The following is a 21,648-nucleotide window of genomic DNA, read 5'->3' on the forward strand; positions in this document are numbered from 1 at the left end:
ATGTCACTTGGGGGTTGAATAAAACTGATAATGCTGTGAGCACAGAAAAGACATTTGTGGTTATTTCATTATAACTGTTATGTTATATTTGTCTGACCTACAAGTGCCTCTTTAATGTAAATGTAAGCAAGATGACTGAATGATCAAAAGCAATGTCAAACTGGCCAAAACACTCAATTTCAGTGGGGGTTGAATAATTTTGGTCACAACTGTATTTGTTTTTGCTATCTCTCTGATGGGTTTGTTTTGTTTTTTCAGCCTAATAACGGCTTGCTTCACTGATAGTGACAGCTTTTTGGATCTCATCTTGAGAGTTGACAGCAACAGATTCCAAATGCAAATAGCACACTTGAAATGAACTCTGGACCTTTTATCTGCTCATTGTAATTGGGATGAGGGAATAACACACACCTGGCCATGGAACAGCTGAGAAGCCAATTGTCCCATTACTTTTGGTCCCTTAACAAGTGGGAGGCAAATATGCAAACTGTTGTAATTCCCACACCGTTCACCTGATTTGGATGTAAATACCCTCAAATTAAAGCTGACAGTCTGCAGTTAAAGCACATCTTGTTCGTTTAATTCCAAATCCATTGTGGTGGTGTATAGAGCCAAAAATGTTAGAATTGTGTTGATGTCCTAATATTTATGGACCTGACTGTATCTAAACAACATGATATGCTTGTGTTTTAGATATTACACTATATACTCATTCTAGATATGAACTTTGGTTTTAATTTGTACAAATAACAAACCAGTTAACATGACACATTCTACAACATAATCTAATGTGGACAAATAAAAACAAGCCTGTTTATCCAAAACACATCCCTTCCTGATTTAATAACACTACTAGAGCTAAAAGCAGTCCAGAATGTTGAAGATCCTACAGCATTGCTATTGGTTTTCCGACCAATTGTTTCTGGAATTAAACACTCCCAATTAAAATGTCCCAATTCGAAACTAAAGTAAAATCAGTTAAATCAGTTCAATCATACTTATATTCTCACAATGAAATCCCAGAAATTCCACAATTTAAATTATATAGTATATATCATAGATGGCAAATATAATTAGTGGCTAAAGGGATCCAGTTGTTTTAGGCTTCATTTTATCTGCTATGAAATAAAGTCCCCTATTATAGACCGACTCTCTCTGACAGAAATCTCATGGCAAGGGATTTGTAGGATCGATCATACAGCTCAATAAAGTTTATTGAAACATGTGACATCATTAGTGTACGTCCTTTCATTCCTGCCAATGTATTCATAATAAGTGAGGAAAGATTCCAGTGGACACCCCTCCACCAGACATGCCTGCAGTGGAAGGCCACTGAAACCTGAAGCCGTTGAGCATTCAGTGATCTTCATATTTTGTCCTGTTACTTGGGAGCTCTGAAGCCTTTAGTGCTCTAATTTGCAAATAGGAATGCCAGTTCCTGGAGTTTAGATGGGCCATATTCACTATGATGAAAGCTTCACTGACCAACAGTAAGGGGTAGGAGGTCCGAGAGCCAAGTGTGACTTCTGGAACTGAGGTCACTATTTGTATATCAGATCTCTGCAACCTAGAGATCTTTAATTTTCCAATAGTGTCTGGCATGCAGGAAAAGGCAGGGTTAAGTGTAGCTTCAGGAACCAAAGTCACTTTCTGCATAGAAGACCTAAGGCTCCAGAGCTCTTGGAAAGTGTTACAAGGCACATGAACATTGGTGTCTGCTTTACACATAGGCCCAATGGTTTAGAAGTATAAAGCTAGCACAGGTTGACATTAAACTAAAATGTTTAGATGCAGAACACAATTCAGCCAGTTTTTAACTTTCCCAGCATGATTACATTTTCAAAGAAAATGGAAAGTATAGTGTATTTTCAGTTAGCATGCATTTTTGGGTTAGTATTGTAATTTACCTTAAAGTGTTACTAACCCTACAACAGTAAAATCAGTCTGTATATGCAGTAAAGCATGCTTGTTATACTCACTGTGGAACCTAAGAGGTTAATCCTCAGCATTGTGTAAAAAGACTGTTTGATCCTGTCTTCTTTGATCCTCCCCTTCTTCCAATGCCCCCCTGTGTATATACTGAAGAGATATGGCTGCCTCACTGTACATATATTGTTACAAACTTTTTATAGGAGCACAATTCTTAAAAACCTATTTATCAACACACTTCAATAAAATGTTATTTACTTCAAGTAGATCTTTTTTTATATATACAGCATATCTAAAACTAACAAAAAGACTATATATTCACTTTACCTGAAAGTCCCCTACAGGACCCCCCCCCCCCTCCAAATCTCTGGCCAAAGCTTGGAGATAAAATCTACATTTCATCTAAAACACCATCTGTTGGTTACACTTGCTTTTATGGTCTGAATATTTGTTTCAGGTGATTGACTCAAAGTTGAAATTGAAACAAGAGGGTGCAAACGAACATGCAATTTCAAGAGGGGAGTACAGCAAAGACAGCTTTTTCCCCTAATGCATTCTCTGCATTACAGTAAAAAACGTTCTGTGATCAGTCCCCCTCCAGCCCCCACTAAATGCTTACCTGAGCCCGATCTCGATCCAGTGATGTGCCTGAGAGCATCAGCACTGCTCTCTCTCTCTCTCTCCTCACTGGACTTGGAGGCAGCAGGGGGAGTCATTGGCTCCTACTGCTGTCAATGAAATCTTGAGAGGAGGGAGTAGGGCTGAGCAGCACTGTGTGTGTCAGTGGACGAGCCCACACTAGTGCCCCCTAGAGCAAGTGGCTTACTATGGGGGCATTCAGAAGTGAGGAGGAGAAGCCAGGTGTTTTGGTGAGAGACCCCATAAGAGGAGGTTCTGGGCTGCTCTGCACAAAAAACCATTGCACAGAGCAGGTAAGTATGACATGCTTATTAAAAAAGACAAACAAAAACAAAAAAACAACTAACCTTTAGAATCACTTTAAGTCAGAAAAAGAAGGTTTTGGCATGGTCGTTTGATACAGAGATCTTTGGTACAGTATTTGGCAATCAATGCCCAGCAACAGGCAACATATCCTCTCTAAAGTATCTAATATTAAGAGTCATATAACTTTTCAGCTTCCAGTAGGTGCATTTAGTAGGAAACCTTTCTCAGTTACAAGTTGTTTGCATTAAGTAACATTCATATATAACTGTCTCAACTTGTCTGACAGCTCAGAATCACACTGTAACGATTTCAATGTGAGTGATGTGGAACAAGTGGTTAAAGCATGTTTCCTCAACATATCATATACAGAAGACAAATGTTTGGGAGACAATATTTCCCTTTGACAACACACACCTAAAAGGTGGAATAGAAGATTCTTCAGCTTTTAAAGTTGAACTGCAGATAAAACATTTTATTTGGAGTGGGGAATGTTTAGAACCTTTATCTGAGTTACTGCCTGACTGTTCCTCTTACATGAGCAGTAGTCACTGAAACAGAAAAAGAGGGAAAATCTCTGTAAAAAGGAAAGCTTAAAGCCCCAATCAGGTCTTTACTGATGCTTGTTTCCTGTTGAAGGAATTTCCTTTATTTTCTGTCCTGATCACCACGGTCATGGGAACAGGGAGTGAAGGGAATCTCCCCACTGAAGATGCAAACAGCAACCAACAGCTGACAGAGATTCTGATATTTCCACACCTTATCTAAAACTAAAAGACAGATTTTTTTTTGTTGGAGTTACACTTTATAGGAAATCTGTAAAAAAATCTGGGGGTACTACCACTGCAAAGCAAGCAGATTAAAAAGTAAGAGTAAAATGAAAACTCCAGAACTCTACATCTGTTCCTGATCAGTGCCTCTGAAAATTTTAAAGTCACTTGATGTGCATGACAGACAGACAACCAGCAACCTGCATTTTCAAAAGGAGAGGTCAGCAATGGTCGCATCAATATTTTTTCTAAACAGATTTCCTCCAGTAAGCGATAGAGTTTAGAGGAAATAGTTAGCATTGCTGGACCAATCAAACTGTACAGTTGTTGCAATATAAATAACTTTATATTCTTCTTGATTTTATTTTGAAATGATAAATAACTGTCCTGAACTACAAGGTGAGTAGGTGATCCTACAAATAAATTATACTACTACAAGCATAGCTTAGAGACATACAGTATATAGATTCATAATGAATTTGGCTTATCCAATAAGTCAATTCAGACAGCAGTGATAATTTACAAAGGGCAGGAACCCTAGAAAGCACATTTTAGTTTGCTGAAGCCAAATCACTGGTAAATTACTTTTCACTGGTTTTACAAAACACAATAACAAGTTGCAACAAAATGTTTTCCTGACCTGTTTTTCCTAAAGAAAATCAGAATTTTAAGACAGAATAAGACATCTGGCTTTATAGAGTTAAAGTAGAACTATAGGCAAAACTTTTTTTTCATTTTGGATAGTGTAAGGTAGGGTTATAACCCATCAGAATTTTGTTAGTCATCTGTGTCCCGTTGCCGAGATTTACCTTCACTTCCTGTCCCATATTCAAACAGGAAGTGAGAGGAAATCCCTGCAAATTAAGGGAATTTCTTGGGGACTCCCAGGTCATCAGAACTAGTGTCTCCATTGGAAGATTTCCCCTCTATTACTTTTCTTGGGGACAACCCAAAAATTGGGAATTCTTTACTTTCACTTTCAATGATAATAGTAAACATGACAAATAGAGGGTGTGAATCTCCATAACGGAGACACAAACAGCAATAAAAACTGACAAGTGTTCCAATCCCTCTCCATTCTATCCAAATTTTTTAAAAAAAGTCTTGCCTTTAGTTACACTTTAAGACAGACCATTTACTTTGAATGGTCACTTAAAGACACTCCGTCACTTTGGCCATTTCAGGCAGTGACAGTCCACTGTGATCTCAGTGAGGTCTAGCAAACCCTAAACTGCCTGGAGCAATTCCAACATCATATACCCAAAATGTGTTTGTCAATAACAGGGATATTCAGATGTAAATCTCATGTCTGTGCTGGACAACCAAAGAAGGTGACAGAACACATCCAGCTTAAACACAATTTGAAACAAAGCAGAAAAAGCTTGACAGAGTATGCAGAGGGTTAAGAAAAACTCCTTTAGCAGATTCTGCAAAAGACTCTTATTGGGCCCTGTCATAAATATCCAGGTTATAAATCAGATTGTTAATGGGTTCTTAGAATGTTGAGAACATTTTAACCCCTTCCCGCCGGTGCCTCCCGGCCCTTTAAGAGTTTCAGAAGCCGGGAGGCTGGACGGGCGGGGCAGGGTTTAGGGATCATGTGACCACCGTGACGCGTCATCACGGCGGTCACATGATCAGGAATGGTCCCGATCGAAAGATCAGACCGGGACCTTTCCGTGAGTACTGGACATGTGTGCTGGGAGCGCACAGGGTGCCCGTTCTCAGCACATATGTTTTTTGTTAATTGAACGCAAATGTGCGGCCGCTCGGCGTCTAGGCCCAGATGCCGGGATTTGTGTGCTGCCGGCATGAAGAGGTTAAACAGCATAACGCATTTGATACAGTAAAGGAAGTGCAACTTCATAAGTGGTAACTACATTAACACTGACTTAAATGTTGCTTGAAAATTAGCCAGAAAAAAAAAACATAAGAGAGGTACTGATTGGTAGAATATATTAAAATTTTATGATCATTCAGTGCAATCGAATATATTTATAAGAGCAATGCACATAGCAGAAATTATGTTAAATAAAGTAATTCAAAGTAATAAATGAAGTAATTCAGATCAAATTATCACATTTCACTTTGCTATCATCAGTGAAAAGTGAATTTATATATTGGTCACTGCATTTTGAGAACTCCTTTACTCTACTAAGCTTTGTAGGAACAGTTGGACAGTCTGCAGTGTATAAAGTTTAATATTAAGTAATTGCAGATATACATCTGATATCACAAGCTTTACCCAAGGATGACATTCCTTCCTTTCATTGTCCTGCAATTCTTCAAGGACATAATTTACCATAGTTGTGCTCATGTTACCAATGAAAGTTAGAAGTGTCCTTTTACTTGCTTGTAAAGTATTATTTACTTGCTCATGTATCTCTCACCATACAAGTTCATTTAGTGCATGGTGCTCAGTGGATCTAACTATGTCTGGTTAATTTAACTATACCTAAAGCCATTTTTTATATTTTTTCTTTAGCTTTGGATAATGTATCGAAGGTTGAAATCCCAGGTCAAATTGTTTTGCTCTCTGTGCCTTATTAGGTCTTCTAACTCGGGCGGCCCCTCATGGAAGCAGAGTGCAGGTGGGGGGTACAAAAGAGGAGGTATAAAGAGGTACCAATACTATATCATATTTACTTTATTAAATAATATATGTGTTCTTGCAATAACTGGATGAAATAATACATTCGTAAACCTAAAAACAATAAAACGTGTTTATGAAAATACTTTTTTCAATGTGCGAACACTAGTATTATAGTGTATGTATGGAAGTGTTTGGAGATTTACCTTTACTTCCTGTACTAAACACCCAGCAGCATGTTACAGGAAATTTTCTAAAGTGAGGGAAATTTAATTCTTAGACAGCTGTCCCTATTGAAAGATTTCCCTTCACTTCTTGTTCTGTTGACATTTTTTTCCACTACTTTCTGTCCCACTGATAATGATCACCAGTACAAAAGATAATTGAATCTCCCCAAAAGGGAAAAACACAACATTAAACTCTTGACAGAGGGTCTAAAACTTCCAATGCTATCCAAAAATGTTTGTCCTTTACATTCACACATATAAAAGTTCCAAGCCAGGCTCACAAAAATATGCAACATCACTTTCAGCAAAACATAGTTAGGCATCCTTACTGCAGTGATGTTTCAAGCATATCTAAGGAGAGCAGTAAATCATATGTCGAGTGCAGAAATTCAGTACAGAAGCAGTCACTTCTTTCTCTTTTCTGTATGTCAGTTTTATTGGCAAACTCATATAAAGTACTGTATATTCATTTTTATTTTTGCAAAGTTACAAACTCGTACAGATGTGTGTGTTTGCATGGGAATGCAATTTAGTCTATATAGCTTATTAATATTATCATACAGTACTGGAACTATATATATAACTATATATATACTGTGTATGTACAGTATGTGTAATATGTGTTATGTAAACATTTATCTGTGTGTGATATTGCAAGTTTTTACAGTATATGTAGCTCAGTGGCTAAATGGTTAGCACTTCCACCTGGCAGTATTAGGGTCGTTGGTTTGAATCACAACCATGCCTGGAGATTTTATGTTCTCCCAGTGCCTGTATGGGTTTCCTCCAGGTACTCCGGTTTCTTCCCACATTTCAAAGACATGCTGTTAGGTTAAAGTGTTACTAAACCCACAATAGTAAAATCACATATATATATATATATGTAAAAAAAGTGAGCAAAATGTTTGAAGAACCCTTGTGTATATATATATATATATATATATATATATCTAAAACGCTTACTGTATGTTGCATTGAATTGCACATGTAAAGCCACTGATAGATCCATTTTAGCATACATTCATTGCTTAAGGTGTTACAAAAACCACAATGATAAAATCAGTCTGTATATGCATAAAGCATGCTTGTTATACTCACTGTGGAACCTAAGGGGTTAATCCTCTGCATTGTGTAAAAGGTCCTTTAAAACTTTCTTCTCTGCCCCTCCTCCTGTTCAAATGTCCAAGGTCTTATCTCCTGATAAGACATACTGAATCTGGAACCCTTCTGCACATGCTTAGTTTAGTGTGTATTGCTAGAGAGGTTTTTTTTTTCTTGGGAGAGTGCATGTGATCAGCACAAAGCCAATCAGCACTGTCCAGACAGAGGTCAGGGATTTTGCATCCTCCTAGAGCAGAAAGAAAACTCCTCCTAAAAGCTTTAACCAGTGCTCATCTGAAGTCACAAGACTGCTCTAACTGCTGATGAGAAAAGGCATTTAGCAGTTTATATTTACTAAAATAATTGCACTTCCATGTTGTGTGTACTGTGGGAGACCAGATATACGAAATGCAGGGTCCTGGGTTTAGTAACACTTTAACTGGATCCTATCTAAAATTGGCCTTTGTATATGTATGAATGTAAGTTAGGGACCTTAGATTGTACGCCCCTTGAGGGTTAGGGACTGATGTGAATGTACAATATATATGTAAAGTGCTGCATAAAATTGATGGCCCTATATATGTACCTGTAATAAATAAAATCAAAAATAATAAATACATATATATATATATATATATTTTTTTTTCCCTACTACAGAAGCTTCTGCTTATCACTTACCCTTGTATGTGTCCGAATGTGCATCTTTAATCCGTCATTTTTACTGAAGGCTTTGTCACAGTAAGGACACTGGTAGGGGCGCTCACCTGCAAACAAGATAAGCATCACAATTACCATATGCACTCCATAGCTGAAAAGCACTGCCCTCACACATCAGGAAAGCACAGCATGACTATGTCAAAGGAGGCACATTTTTCTAGCTTGAGGTTCATGTTCATTTACAAAAAGAGTTAAACATAGAGTGAAGATCTGAGCTTTTAAAAACTTCACATAAAGAACAAAAGAGCACACTGGCTACATGCTGGGCCGGATCAAAGCACCACTTCTAGCCGCCTGATGTTTCCTAACAACATATGAATGCATGCAGAGATATGCAAGGCAAATATGACAGTCCACTTAATGGGTGAATTATGAACCATTTTGTTGTGGCTGGAATTTTTATTCAGTGTGGTGCTTTGATATACACTATTTGTAAAGGGTGCTAACATTGCTACACATCTGTTGAACATTTCCACCATCTGGACTGCAGCCATCACATTTAATTACTGTAATCAAATCCTCTTCCTACTCTATATTTAACTAACAATGTACATATACTTGGAAAAATGTACAGTAGTTTTAAGTACAATATTCAAATAAAAGAAATTGCAATAGAGTTCACCCAAATTTCTAGTTTGAGACAAAACACCCATGTGATTTAATAAAACACCACAAAGCAGCAATCTTATGGAAACTGTGAGCTAAACACAATAAAGTTCACTGTGTTGCTATAAGATCCTTTATTTTCCTCCCAGTAGCACAAAACAAATTAAGTGTCTTTATAGTGAAACAGTGAACACAGAATAAAGGGAGCTGTCATTGTTGACTTGACTTTTAAACATGCAGGCTCCAGCACTATCATTATCTCGCTTCACTAACCTACTGATTCACTGATCTGGAACAAGCATGTAGTCAGCAAATTTAAATCCTCCATACTTGTCAAATTTAGTGACTCCCTAGATAGTTACATAGTTAGTCTGACTGAAAAAAAGACCAAAGTTCATCCAGTTCAACAAAAAAAAAAAAGTTAAAATCCTATACTCACAGTTGATCCAGAAGAAGGCAAAAAAAAACCCAGCAAAGCATGATCCAATTTGCTCTTGCAGGGGAAAACAATTCCTTCCTGATCCCTGGAGAGGAAATTGGATATTCCCTGGATCAACTTTACCTATAAATGTTAATATCCAGTTATATTATGTTTATCTAGGAAAGAATGCAGGCCTTTGTTAAAGCAATCTACTGAGCTGGACAGAACCAACTCTTGAGGGAGTCTATTCCACATTTTCACAGCTCTTACTGTGAAGAAACCTTTCCGTATTTAGAGATTAAATCTCTTTTCCTCCAGATGTAAAGAGTGCCCCCTTGTCCTCTGTGATGACCTCAGGGTGAAAAACTCTACACCGAGTTCACTATAAGAACCACAGATGTATTTGTACATGTTGATCATATCCCCCCTTAATCTCCTCTTCTCAAGAGAGAATAAATTCAGTTCCTCTAATCTTTCCTCATAGCTGAGCTCCTCCATGCCTCTTATCAGTTTGGTTGCCCTTCTCTGTACTTTCTCCAGTTCCCCAATGTTTTTTATGTGAATTAGTGCCCAAAACTGAACTGCATATTCCAGATGAGGTGTTACTAATGATTTGTACAGGGGTAATATATCTCTCTTTGGAGTCTATACCTCTTTTAATACAAGAAAGGGTTTTGCTCGCTTTAGAAACTGCAGCTTGGCATTGCAAGCCTTTATTAAGCTTGTGATCTACCAGTACCCCCAGATCCTTCTCCACCATTGATTCCCCCATTTGTACTCCCCCCAGTATGTATGATGCATGCATATTCTTAGCCCCCACGTGCATAACCTTACAATTATAAACATTAAACCTCATTTGCCACATTATATTGTCCAATTATACAGTTCGTTGAGGTCGACTTGTAAGTTGGAGACGTTATTCCACTGCAAAACCTGGTGTCATCTGCAAAGACTGAAATAGTATTCTTAATCCCAGACCCTATATTGTTTATAAATATATTAAAAAGTAAGGGTCCCAACACTGAACCTTGTGGTACAGCACTATATCTGGTCTTCCACAGTACAGCACTTTTCTATCCATTTACATAAGGATTTTTCCAAGCCTGTAGACTTTACCTTACACAATAGCCATGTGTGGGGAACTGTGTCAAACACTTTTGCAAAGTCCAAATATACCACATCCACAGCCACCCCTCTGTCCAAGATTTTGCTCACCTCCTCATAAAAAGAAATCAGATTTGTTTGACAACTTCTGTCTTTCATGAATCCATGCTGTCTGTTGATTAAAATATTTTTTTTCCAGCAAGAACTCATCTATGTATGTATTGTGTGATTATATTTGATGCAGGCAGTATTAGTACACTTCTGGTTATGTTTTTCTTATAATATAATTCTACTACAGAAGTACTCTTTTTAGGATATGTATTTGCAAATCTAAAGATGATTTACTTTCTCTCTCCCCCCCCCTCTTTCTCTCTCTCTCTCTCTCTCTATATATATAGTTGTTTTTTTTAAGGGTAGTGCTAACCAAGTCCAGACAATGCTAGCATACTGACTGCAGACCTGGTGATGTGATCAGAACTCTGTTTATCCAGTTGAAGGTGTTTATGTCCCATGGCTCAGATCTGGATAACCCTTATAAGATCCAAGTCCTTGAGTGTCAATCCCTGATACATACAAATTGTTAGTTGGAATCTACAGAGGTCAAGGTATTTTCTGATGAAGGCAGACACATGGGAATTCCCAATCTCAACTGTGAAGATGATTTATAGTACCGCCATAGCTGATTATTCATAAACGGAACACATGCTGTATTTAATGTTGCTTTTCAATTTCAATACTACTAAAATGTTTAGCTTACTTAAAGCATCTACAGCTACATAATGTTCACTACAAAAAAAAATCATATTTTTATTATAGAGTTAATAAATTAACATTTTCCTTCAATGTGCAGGAAAAGCTAGGAAAGCATGGATGTGTTCCTATTGATGGCACATACTAAGATGTTAAGCTTCATTCTCTATCCTGAGAGTTTGCAGGTTTCTGTAGGCAATCACTCCACTCTTCCTTGTGCTAATGTTCTAAAATAACCTCAAGCCATTGTACTTTTCCCGCAAAGGTCATTTTATCTACTAAAAGTAAGTTAAAGGAGGAAATGAATGTAAAAATACATTAGTATCTATGCAAATTTTACTACCAAAGGCCTTTGAATGTGATCCAATCCCAGACTTTCTGCACTTTATATGCACTTTTTATGCTATTTAATTTATTGACAGATTATTTTTTAATACCAGATAATTGTCTATACGAGATCAGCTAGACTGAATAGTATGGATAGCATTCCACATCGTAAGGAATGCTTTTCTAATTTCTTTCTAGTTTGTATACATCTGGTAGGTCATATATATTACATCTGGTAGGTTATATAGATTTAAAGATAGAATAGGTAGGCGCTATATATATATATATATATATATACACACCGGTATATATATATAATATATATATATATATATATATATATATATATATATATATACCAAAATCAAAATACAATATAGAAGGGTTATGTATATACAAATAATCCCTATAACTAATCACTCTATATATATATATAGATATAGTGTAAGACCCCCAAAACTTAGGCCAACTATAGTGACCCTAGACAAATCTTATCTCAGTGTTATTCTATTCTAAATGACGCTGCCCCTAATTAAGTGTGATTAACACTTACAACATGCAAATAAAATATAAATAGATAGGTGCTACATTTGCCCAAACAATAAATTTCATATAGCGCAATAAGTGCAAGATTAGTACCACCTGCTCTGAACATCATGTAAATCACAACAATAGAAGAACACAGTCTGCTGAACATAATACTACACAAACATTAGATGTTGCCATGGTTTAATTGCACATAACATGTAAACATTCACAGTGCAGGGAGGAAAAAGTATGTGAACCTTTGGACTTAATAACTGGTTGACCCTCCTTTGGCAGCAATAACCTCAACCAAACATTTCCTGTAGTTGCAGATCAGACCTGCACAACGATCTGGAGTAATTTTGGACCACTCCTCTTCACAAAACTGTTTCAGTGTAGCAATATTCTTGGGATGTCTGGTGTCTCAGTTTAGCTATTCACAATCCAAAATGTGTTAATTCCTTTATTTTACTAACTTCATACCTCTCCACAATGAATACAGAGAGGGTATGTTCTTCAAACTCTGCCATGCAATCTCCTCTACAACTGACTGCTCACTTGTGCACATCATCATATATATACACATATACAGTATGAGTGGTCTTCAGAAAGTTTCTGCACACACACATATATATATATATATATATATGTGTGTAAAAAAAGTGAGCAGAATGTTTGAAGAACCCTTGTGTGTATATATATATATATATATATATATATATATTTAAAACACTTACTCCATGTTGCATTGAATTGCACGTGTAAAGCCACTGATAGATCCATTTTAGCATACATGCATTGCTTAAGGTGTTACAAAAACCACAATGATAAAATCAGTCTGTATATGCAGCAAAGCATGCGTGTTATACTCACTGTGGAACCTAAGAGGTTAATCCTCCACATTATGATCCTGTCTTATCTGCTATAGTACAGAGTAGCAGTGGCAAGTCTGCTCATGCTTTGTTTGGTGTGTATTGCTTGAGTTTTTTCTGCTTTTTGGAAGGGTGCATGGAATCAGAACAGGGCCAATCAGCTCTGTCCAGATAGAACGTCAGGGGTCATGAAGCCTCATAGAACAGTTAGAGAAGAATAAACACTCCTCCTACAAGATTAACCAGTGCTCGGCTGGACACTGATAGAAGTCACAAGACTACTATATATTGTTGATGAGAAAAGTATTTAGCAGTTTAGATTTACTAACATAATTGCATTTCCATGTAGTGTGTACTGTGGAAGACTAGATATAGTGAATGCAGGGTCCTGGGTTTAGTAATACTTTAAGTCCTGGCTTACCCCTCTGGCATATCGCCAAGTAAGACTGTTAGAGGCAATCTCTCAAACTAACAAGGACGTCCAAGAGATATGTGAAAGTACTGTTTGAGGTTTCCAGGGCACTCTGAAAATTAAAGTGATACTAAAGGCTTACATTTTTTTTATAAAAACAACAAACATTTTATAATTACCTGCTGTGTGCAGTGGTTTAGTACAAAGCAGCCCAGATCCTCCTCTTCTTGGGTCCCCCAGGATACTCTGCTGGCCCCTCCCTCCTATCGGGTGCCCCCCAAAAGCAAGCAGCTTGCTATGGGGGCACCCGCTGCTCCGTGTATCTATTCACACAAGGAACCATGGCTTGGCCCCACCCCCCATTCTCATTGGCTCACTGGCTGTGATTGAGAGCAGCGGGAGCCAATGCGTCCCGCTGCTGTCTCAGCCAATGAGAAGAGGGAGTTCTGGGATAGCCGAGACTCCAGTGCACATTACTGGATTGAGAGGGGGCTTAGGTGAATATTAAGGGGACTGGAGGGGGGAGGGCTGCTAAACAGAGAAGGTTTTTCACCTTCATGCATAGAATACATTAAGGTAAAAAACCTTGAGCCTTTACAAACACTTTAAATAAGGAAGCCTGCTGGCACCTGTAAGTTCCTGCTGTATAGTTTTGAGAACAGTTTAACATATTTAAATAGTATGTGTCACTCATAAACAATGAAGACAATCTTTATCTGAGGTGAAAAAAACATTTGTTTTACTATTCTCTGATATCCTTAGTTCGAACTGAAGTGGCATTCTCCAAAATGTTAGTATTTACAACACAGTGGGGGTTACTTACTAAAAACCAGATAGTGTAAAATCTGGTGCAGCTTTGCATAGAAACCAATCAGCTTCCAGGTTTTATTACCAAAGCTTAACTGAACAAGCTGAAGTTAGCTGATTGGCAACCATGCACCAGATTCTGAGTGCTCCAGCTTTACTATATTTCCCCCACAGTGGCTACTTTCAATGTGTAAAAAAACAAAAACCACTACTTCTCATATGCTGATAGGTTATTAAGAATAAGGGTAATATATGTTTTATCTACATCTTTGTGGATATAAGGTGAAAAAGTTATTTTAGTCCAACTTAAGTTTCATTCTTTTTTTACACTTTATAGTCCTGAACCATCATATATTATGATTTTTAACCAATTTGTATTTGGTAGTATCCTAAAACACCTTTGTATTTAAGTGAAATGCACTTCCTGTTCTCCCACACCAGTGCACTATGTTGCTATAGAAGAGTAATGATAGCACCCCTCATCACAAGCAACTTTATTCAAACCTGTAATTGTACTCTGATCAAGTCTGTTACTGTATATTATAAAGTGCAGAGGGAAGTGCAGTCAAACACTGCTGTCTAACAGACTGTGGGGTTGACTTACTAAAACTGGAAAGTGCAAAATCTGGTGCAGCTGTGCATGGTAGCCAATCAGATTCTAACTTCAGCTTGTTCAATTAGTCTTTGACAAAAAAAAAAACTTGGAAGCAGACTGGTTTCTTTGCAGAGCTGCACCAGATTTCGCACTCTGCAGTTTTAGTAAATTACCCCTGTGAATACAGTTTTAGGCACACTTCACTACTATAACAGGAAGCTGAAAGTAAGAGCATGAAAATAGGTGTTGTTAGTAAATGTCTGTCTGATTTAATATCTATTTATGTGATTTTAATAGGGCTTTAAGGTGGTTATGTTAAATACATTTTTGAGGACGGATGTCACCATCAATATGGAACCTAAATATCAGCACTACACCAGCTCGATTTATTTTTGTGACAAGTGCTGCCCACTAGCATTCCTGCTGTCACCACTGAGTGACTAGCTGCTATGTATATTCTGACTACAACACATATGCTTTAAATTAATTGTTTCAAATCCCCATTAGAACAGCGTAAACTTAAAAGTTACAGCACTGTAACTAAAGCTGCACATACACTAGGGATAAAAACAAAGTTTGTTTTCGACTGCATTGAAAATCCAAAAGGAGCAATATGGGGATTTATTTTTCAAACAAATGAACAGTGTATGTGGTTTTCAATCAGCAAAGTCCATTCATTCCAAAAGCAAAGAAAACATTGAATATTGTTTGTTAATGTGGTTCTAAAGACTCAATTTTTTATTTAAAATAATAAACACATCATACCTGCCTGCTCTGTAAAATGGTTTTGCACAGAGCAGCCCCAATTCTCCTTTTCTTGGGTCCCCGACCAGCGTTTCTGGCACCTCCCCCTTGATAAGTGTCCCCAGAGCAAGCTGCTTGCTCTGAGGGCACTTGTGCATGCTCGCTCCCAAGTCACCTCTGTGTGTCTATGGGGCACACAAAGCGTGGCTCAGTCCAGCTCCCCGCTCCCTCCTCACTGGATGTGATTGACAGCTGTGGAAGTCAATGGCTCCCACTGCTGTGTCTCAACCAATGAGGAGAGAGAGACTCGGGAGAGGCTGGAGTCCCATGCACATTGCTGGACTGAGAATGGGCTCAGGTAAGTATTAGGGATGACTGTGGGGGGGAGCTGCATGCACAGAATGCATGAAGGTAAAAAAACCTTCAGCTTTTACAACCACTTTAAGTCATCAAATTTACTGTGAATTTTCAAATGAATTTCCACATGAATTTTTGTTTGAAAATCTATTAGGGTATGGCCAGCTAGTTATCATTTAACTAATAAGAAAAAAAGGAATTATGTTTTCAAAGATACAGATTGATTAGTACGGATTTTGCCCAATACTACAATTTGGGGAGGTTTCACAGGATAGGTTTACAGGAAATTGGAAAGGTAGAAAGTGATGACATGGCATGCAAACATTCCCTTCAAAAGTATAGTTTTTAGATAAACTGCTGTTAAATAATTTGAGTTTTGTAAGATTCAAAACTAAAACACTCATTAAGGCCCTGTAAACTTGGCCTTCAGCTTGTAGTGTGTATACAGAATATAAAGGAGCCTACAGCTTGTTTAAAGTGAAAACCAGCACTCTCATTAAGATACATGTTTATCATCCTGAAACTAGAGCTGAAGGTTGTTTCAGAAGATTCAACAAAGCTGCCCGAATGCTTTGTAGAAGCTTTTTAGAACGTCTATGCAAGCTGAAGCCCCTGTTGACAAGACACACATTTTCAAACACAACACCTTTCTATAATTCCAAACGTTTATAGAATCCTAATATATTTACAGTACAAACGTTTAATAATTTCTTACAATTAAACATGGAATACTTACCTTTCCTGATGCTTTTGACTTCAGTATTTCCAGTAGTAGAAAAAGATCCTGCATAGTCCTTCATTTTAAGGATTATTTCATACTGTATCTTGTAGTGATGCAGTGGCTGGTGGATTGAAACACTGAGTGCAGCGGGGGACAAAGAATCTGATTTTCACAGAAGTGCAAGATTCTGCAGGCTCTTCCCTGAGTGCCTTCTGTTAACTACTGCTAAGATCAGGCTCAGGCAAGAGGAAGGCGTGTATTTATCCTCCTCCCGCCCAGCCTATGGCCGAATGGCGGCCGGCAAAAACACTCACCTTTCCGGGTGGACACCATATGGCGTCCTTTCGGGCATGCACAGTTTGCAAGCCTGCAGAGCTGCGCAGAGGCGCGATCTGTCACCGGCCATGTACCTCAGACACAGCTGATGACAAATCTGAGTACCGGCCCCGTTGCCGGTACCATGTGACCTGCTGTGACCAGTCACAGCAGGTCACATGACAGTTGTATACAATGGATGGCTTCATTCATGCCATCCATTGTATACTAGTGTGTCTAGCTGTGAATGGTCACAGTGATCACATGCACAAGCTGGGCCAATCACAGCCCAGCTTTGTCATGTGATTCGCCGTGGCCAAATCACAGCTAAGCACAAAAAAAAAAAACCCTGAATGAATCGATGTCATTCAGGTAAATGCTTGCTTATAGCAAAGTTATTCTTTGCTATAAGAAAATTGTGTAAAAAAAAAAAAAAATACTGATTACTTCCCCAAAGTAGTACAATGTTACTATGGTAACTTTGTACTACTTTGGTCATAGTGATATATGAAAAAAAATCTTTAAAAAAAATAAAAAAAAATGTAATAAAAAATTAAAAATAATAAAAAAAATAAAAAAATATATAATTTTTTTTTCATACTGTCACCAATCAGAGTCCCTGATCACCGCCATGCCAGTTATATGATGATGCTGTACTGCACTGGTGACAGTATGTAAAAATAGTGAAAATAATTTTTTTTTATTTTTTCATTTTCCGAAAAATTATGACAAAAAAAATTCAACTTCAAAAAACTCGCCATGCCTCTTATGAAATACGTCGGACTGTCTACTCTGCAAAAAGGGGTCATATGGAGGATATCTGTACTGTTCTGACATTCTTGGACCTCAAGAAATTAGATTGGCTGTCAGTACTACAGGATTGATCAATATTCAAATATATCCCATAGTTTGTGAACTCTAGAATTTTCCTACAAACTAGATAATACATCCTAATTTGGGTTCTTTTCACCAAAGACATGTAGCAGAATACATCTTGGCCTAAATTTATGAAGAACAATTATTTATTTGCAAACTTTTATAACAGAAACAAAGAAAAACATGTTTTTTTTTCAACATTTTTGGTCTTTTTTTGTTAATTTAGCAAAAAATAAAAACCCAGTGGTGATTAAATACCACCAAAAGAAAGCTCTAGTTGTGTGAAGAAAATGATAAAATTTTAGTTTGGGTACAATGTTGAATGACCGCGCATTTGTCATTTAAAGTGTGAGAGCGCTGAAACCTGAAAAATGGCCTGAGCAGGAAGAAGGTAAAAGTGCCCGGTATGGAAGAGATTAAAGAAGACCTAAAATAACCTTTTCTTTACAGGCAAAGAAGCACCCAACTAAAGCAAGCCACAGATGGATCAAAACATGGGTGCTTCAGGAGGGACAGGTTGAATTTCGAACCATCTATGGCTATTACTTTTCCAAAGAAGTTGATCTAATGACACAGCAGATCACGAAGTAAATACAGTTGCCTGTTATCGGCAGCACTTTCCTCACCCTGTCACAGCGTGAGGAAAGTACTGCCGACAACCAGCAGCTCTCAGAGGAGATCGGCACTGATCATCAGGGCACTGATGATCAGTGCCCTGATGATCAGCGCCCTGCAGTGCCACCCACCAGTGCCCAGCAGTGCCACCCACTTCAGTGCCCAGCAGTGCCTCCCATCAGTGCCACCCACCAGTGCCCCCCGCAGTGCCTCCCATTAGTGCCCAGCAGTGCCAGCCATCAGTGCCCAGCAGTGCCAGCCATCAGTGTACATCAGTGCCCTCAGTCATTGCCGCCAGTCAGGGCTGTCAGTCAGTGCCTTCAGTCAGCGTCGCCCATCAGTGCCACCTACCAGTGCCGCCTATCAGTGCCCACAGTGCCACCTATCAGTGCCTCCTCATCAATGTCCACCAGTGCTGCCTCATCAGTACCACCTCATCAGTGCAGCCTATCAGTGCCCATCAGTGCTTCCTGTCCGTGCCACCTCATCAGTGCCTAACAGTGCTGCCTATCAGTGTCCATCAGTGCTGCCTATCAGTGCAGCCTCATCAACGCACATCAGTGAAGGAGAAAAATTACCTGTTTGCAAAATTTTATAATAGAAACAAAGAAAAACTTTTTTTTTTTTGCATTTTTTTTGTTTATAGCACAAAAAAATAAAACACTCAGTGGCAATTAAATACCACCAAAAGAAAGCTCTATTTGTGTGAAAAAAATGATTAAAATTGTATATGGGTACAGTGTTGTATGACCGAGCAATTGTCATTCAAAGTGCGACAGCGCTGAAAGCTGAAAATTGGCCTTAGGCACGAAGGGGGTATAAGTGCATGGTAGACAAGTGGTTAATCTGTAGTTGTGATCAGTTATCACACCAGCCATTTGATGGTTTGACAGATTGGATAAGAGTACAAGCAACTGTGACAGTTATCATTCATGGCATTCCCTTGAATTTAACTGTTTTGGAAAACAATTAAATCGATTAACCAAGTTCCGCTTTAATGTCTTCTATGCAGAGATCCCTTTTTTAAAGACTAATTGAAGCAAGCAAGTCACTTTAACTTTTCACGTTACAATCAAATGTTACATTTATTTCAGTTTTTTCTAGCTGTTTGTCCTTAGTGAAGGTTAACTAATAATACTGCATGAAGTAAAATGATAGTCTTACATGTTTCTTTTAGTCATAAACATAAGCAAACCCTTTAACTTTACTGGATTTAAAAAAAAAACAATCTTTAAACTATATCTTCGTTGATTTAGGAGTTATCTAACATATGCATTACATTTTTACCAATTATTACCATGTTTGGCTGCAAATTATGATGCTATTTGGCGCACAAAAATGTATGGAAAACCCAATGTCTTTACCAAAGGCAAAGAAAACATAACAAATAGTCAATACCTATTGTGGTGTTGCCTATAGAGATGCCATGACCCAGGACTGCAAACAACTCCAATTAAACCTCATGTATCTCAAAGGGCTACAAAGTATATTTCTCATGCAAATTAGCACAACAGATTCAATCAGTAAGTAATGTCTTTAGGATGAGCAATGCTATCTCTAGTTATAAGTTGATCAGGAGCTGAACATTCATTTCTGGATGTTTTCACATACTCCTTGTCTATAAATGGGATTTCTGCTGCTCTCCTTGTGAATACAGTCGTTTCTCTCCCACGCTACGATGTGTTTGTGATCAATTCAAGACCATTTCAAAAAGTCTCATGTGCCTGAAAACCTTAGGACAAAGAATCTGTAGGGATAAGACCTGATGATGGGCAGACAGGATTGTCTATTTTAATTAGTCTAAGTTAAGGAAGCGAAAGAAGGGTGGTGGTCTCTGGAAGCAGACACAACGCTCATTGTGTTATTTTCTCAAGTATACCAGATATTCATGATCTCATTCTATATAGAAAATCGTGCTTTTGCAGTGTGCACAAATAGCACTGTTTATTTACTCAGCAATGGAAGAAAAATAAGACACCCAAAAAAATTAATTGTATGAAATTAGTTGTCTAACTCATTATATTGAACTGGTAAGACTTATACAGAATCTTGGGCAATATTGTGTAGATTAGAGATTTGTGAATTGATAAAGTTGTTCAAATCAAGCAAATATGATACTTTCAGAGTATATTACCAGACCTCCTTTTTATTGTGCAATTAATGAATCCCATTTGATGGAATCTGTAAGGGAGAGCAGGCACAGAGAATCGCAGTTGACCTGAAAAGTAGCAGATATGTCTGTGTCCAGCAAATTATGAACATATTTGCTTATCTCTATTATCACACATCGAGTAATGTGTATTCAATGCTTTTTTCCAATTGGTGGGCAAACTGAACAAGAACTGTAGTGTCAGTCAGGTGAACGTTGCAATTCTGCAAAGCAGTCATTCTGAAAAGATTATTCAACCACATGCAAGGAGAATTGAAAAAAAAAACTGGATATTTTGCTTGCACATGATTGGATGATTGAAGTCAGAATATCTTTTAATTTAATTCAGGATAACTGAAATTTAAGCAGTAATCACTGGCGAACACAATGGCTCCACAGGAAGGATTTCGTAGTTGCAGGAAAGAAAATCACTCTATCTATGGCCAGCTTTACTTTGCAAAGTGAACATGTTCTACTTTAGCAAATCAACCCCAGTGATTTAGGAAGTACATGTGACGTATGGCTATTTTTGATGGACCATCTAGCAGTCACTCTGGGGCACTGAAGATTTGGGGGGAGATTTACTAAAACTGGAGAGTACGAAATCTGGGGCAGCTCTGTACAGAATTCAATCAAGTTCCAGGTTTTATTGTCAAAGCTTAAATGCAAGCTGAAGTTAGAAGCTGATTGGCTGCCATGCACAGCTGCACCAGATTCTCCAGTTTTAGTAAATCTGCACATTTGTATAAGCATGTTACAAAGCAGAAGTTGTCCAATGCATATGATATTTATTAAAATGTATACAATGTTTTTGAGAGTTTGGAAATGTGGATTCAGTACTTGCTAGGTATAACTGGACATGGGTCCTGAGCTGCTAAAGTTTGCAAAATACTGCAATAAAAAAAAAATCACAGCTTTCTGCAAATAGCAATGTTTAACATTGTTTTTAACATCGGTGGCTATCTTTTTTTTTCTTTCCTTTTCAAGCAGGAGTCTGGTGGATACAAATTTGCATAGTCCAGGCACATCAGAAGTATGGGTTTTAGTTTTGGGGCTGCATACCCAAAAACTTTTTAAATTGCTTCAAAAGCCCCCAAATCTAGGGAGATCTAGTGTGAAAAGCTTGACCTCTTCAGGCAAATGTTGAAACATTCTACAAAGCAGGGGCATTCAAAC

The 21,648-nt window shown here is 37.9% G+C and overlaps 1 protein-coding gene across 1 annotated transcript in view; it reads right to left on the minus strand.

Annotated features, from left to right (window-relative positions):
* The window catches only part of PRDM5 (PR/SET domain 5), a 235,284-nt gene that overhangs the window by 57,441 nt on the left and 156,195 nt on the right, over positions 1–21,648 (minus strand). Inside the window, exon 15 of the mRNA XM_089684314.1 lies at positions 8,238–8,323. Coding sequence (XP_089540440.1) covers positions 8,238–8,323 — 86 coding nt within the window. The remainder of the gene's footprint in view (positions 1–8,237; positions 8,324–21,648) is intronic.

This window comes from Staurois parvus, unplaced genomic scaffold (assembly GCF_062004578.1).
Source record: "Staurois parvus isolate SC_StPar_1 unplaced genomic scaffold, SC_StPar_1.0 ptg000344l, whole genome shotgun sequence".
Taxonomy (NCBI): domain Eukaryota; kingdom Metazoa; phylum Chordata; class Amphibia; order Anura; family Ranidae; genus Staurois; species Staurois parvus.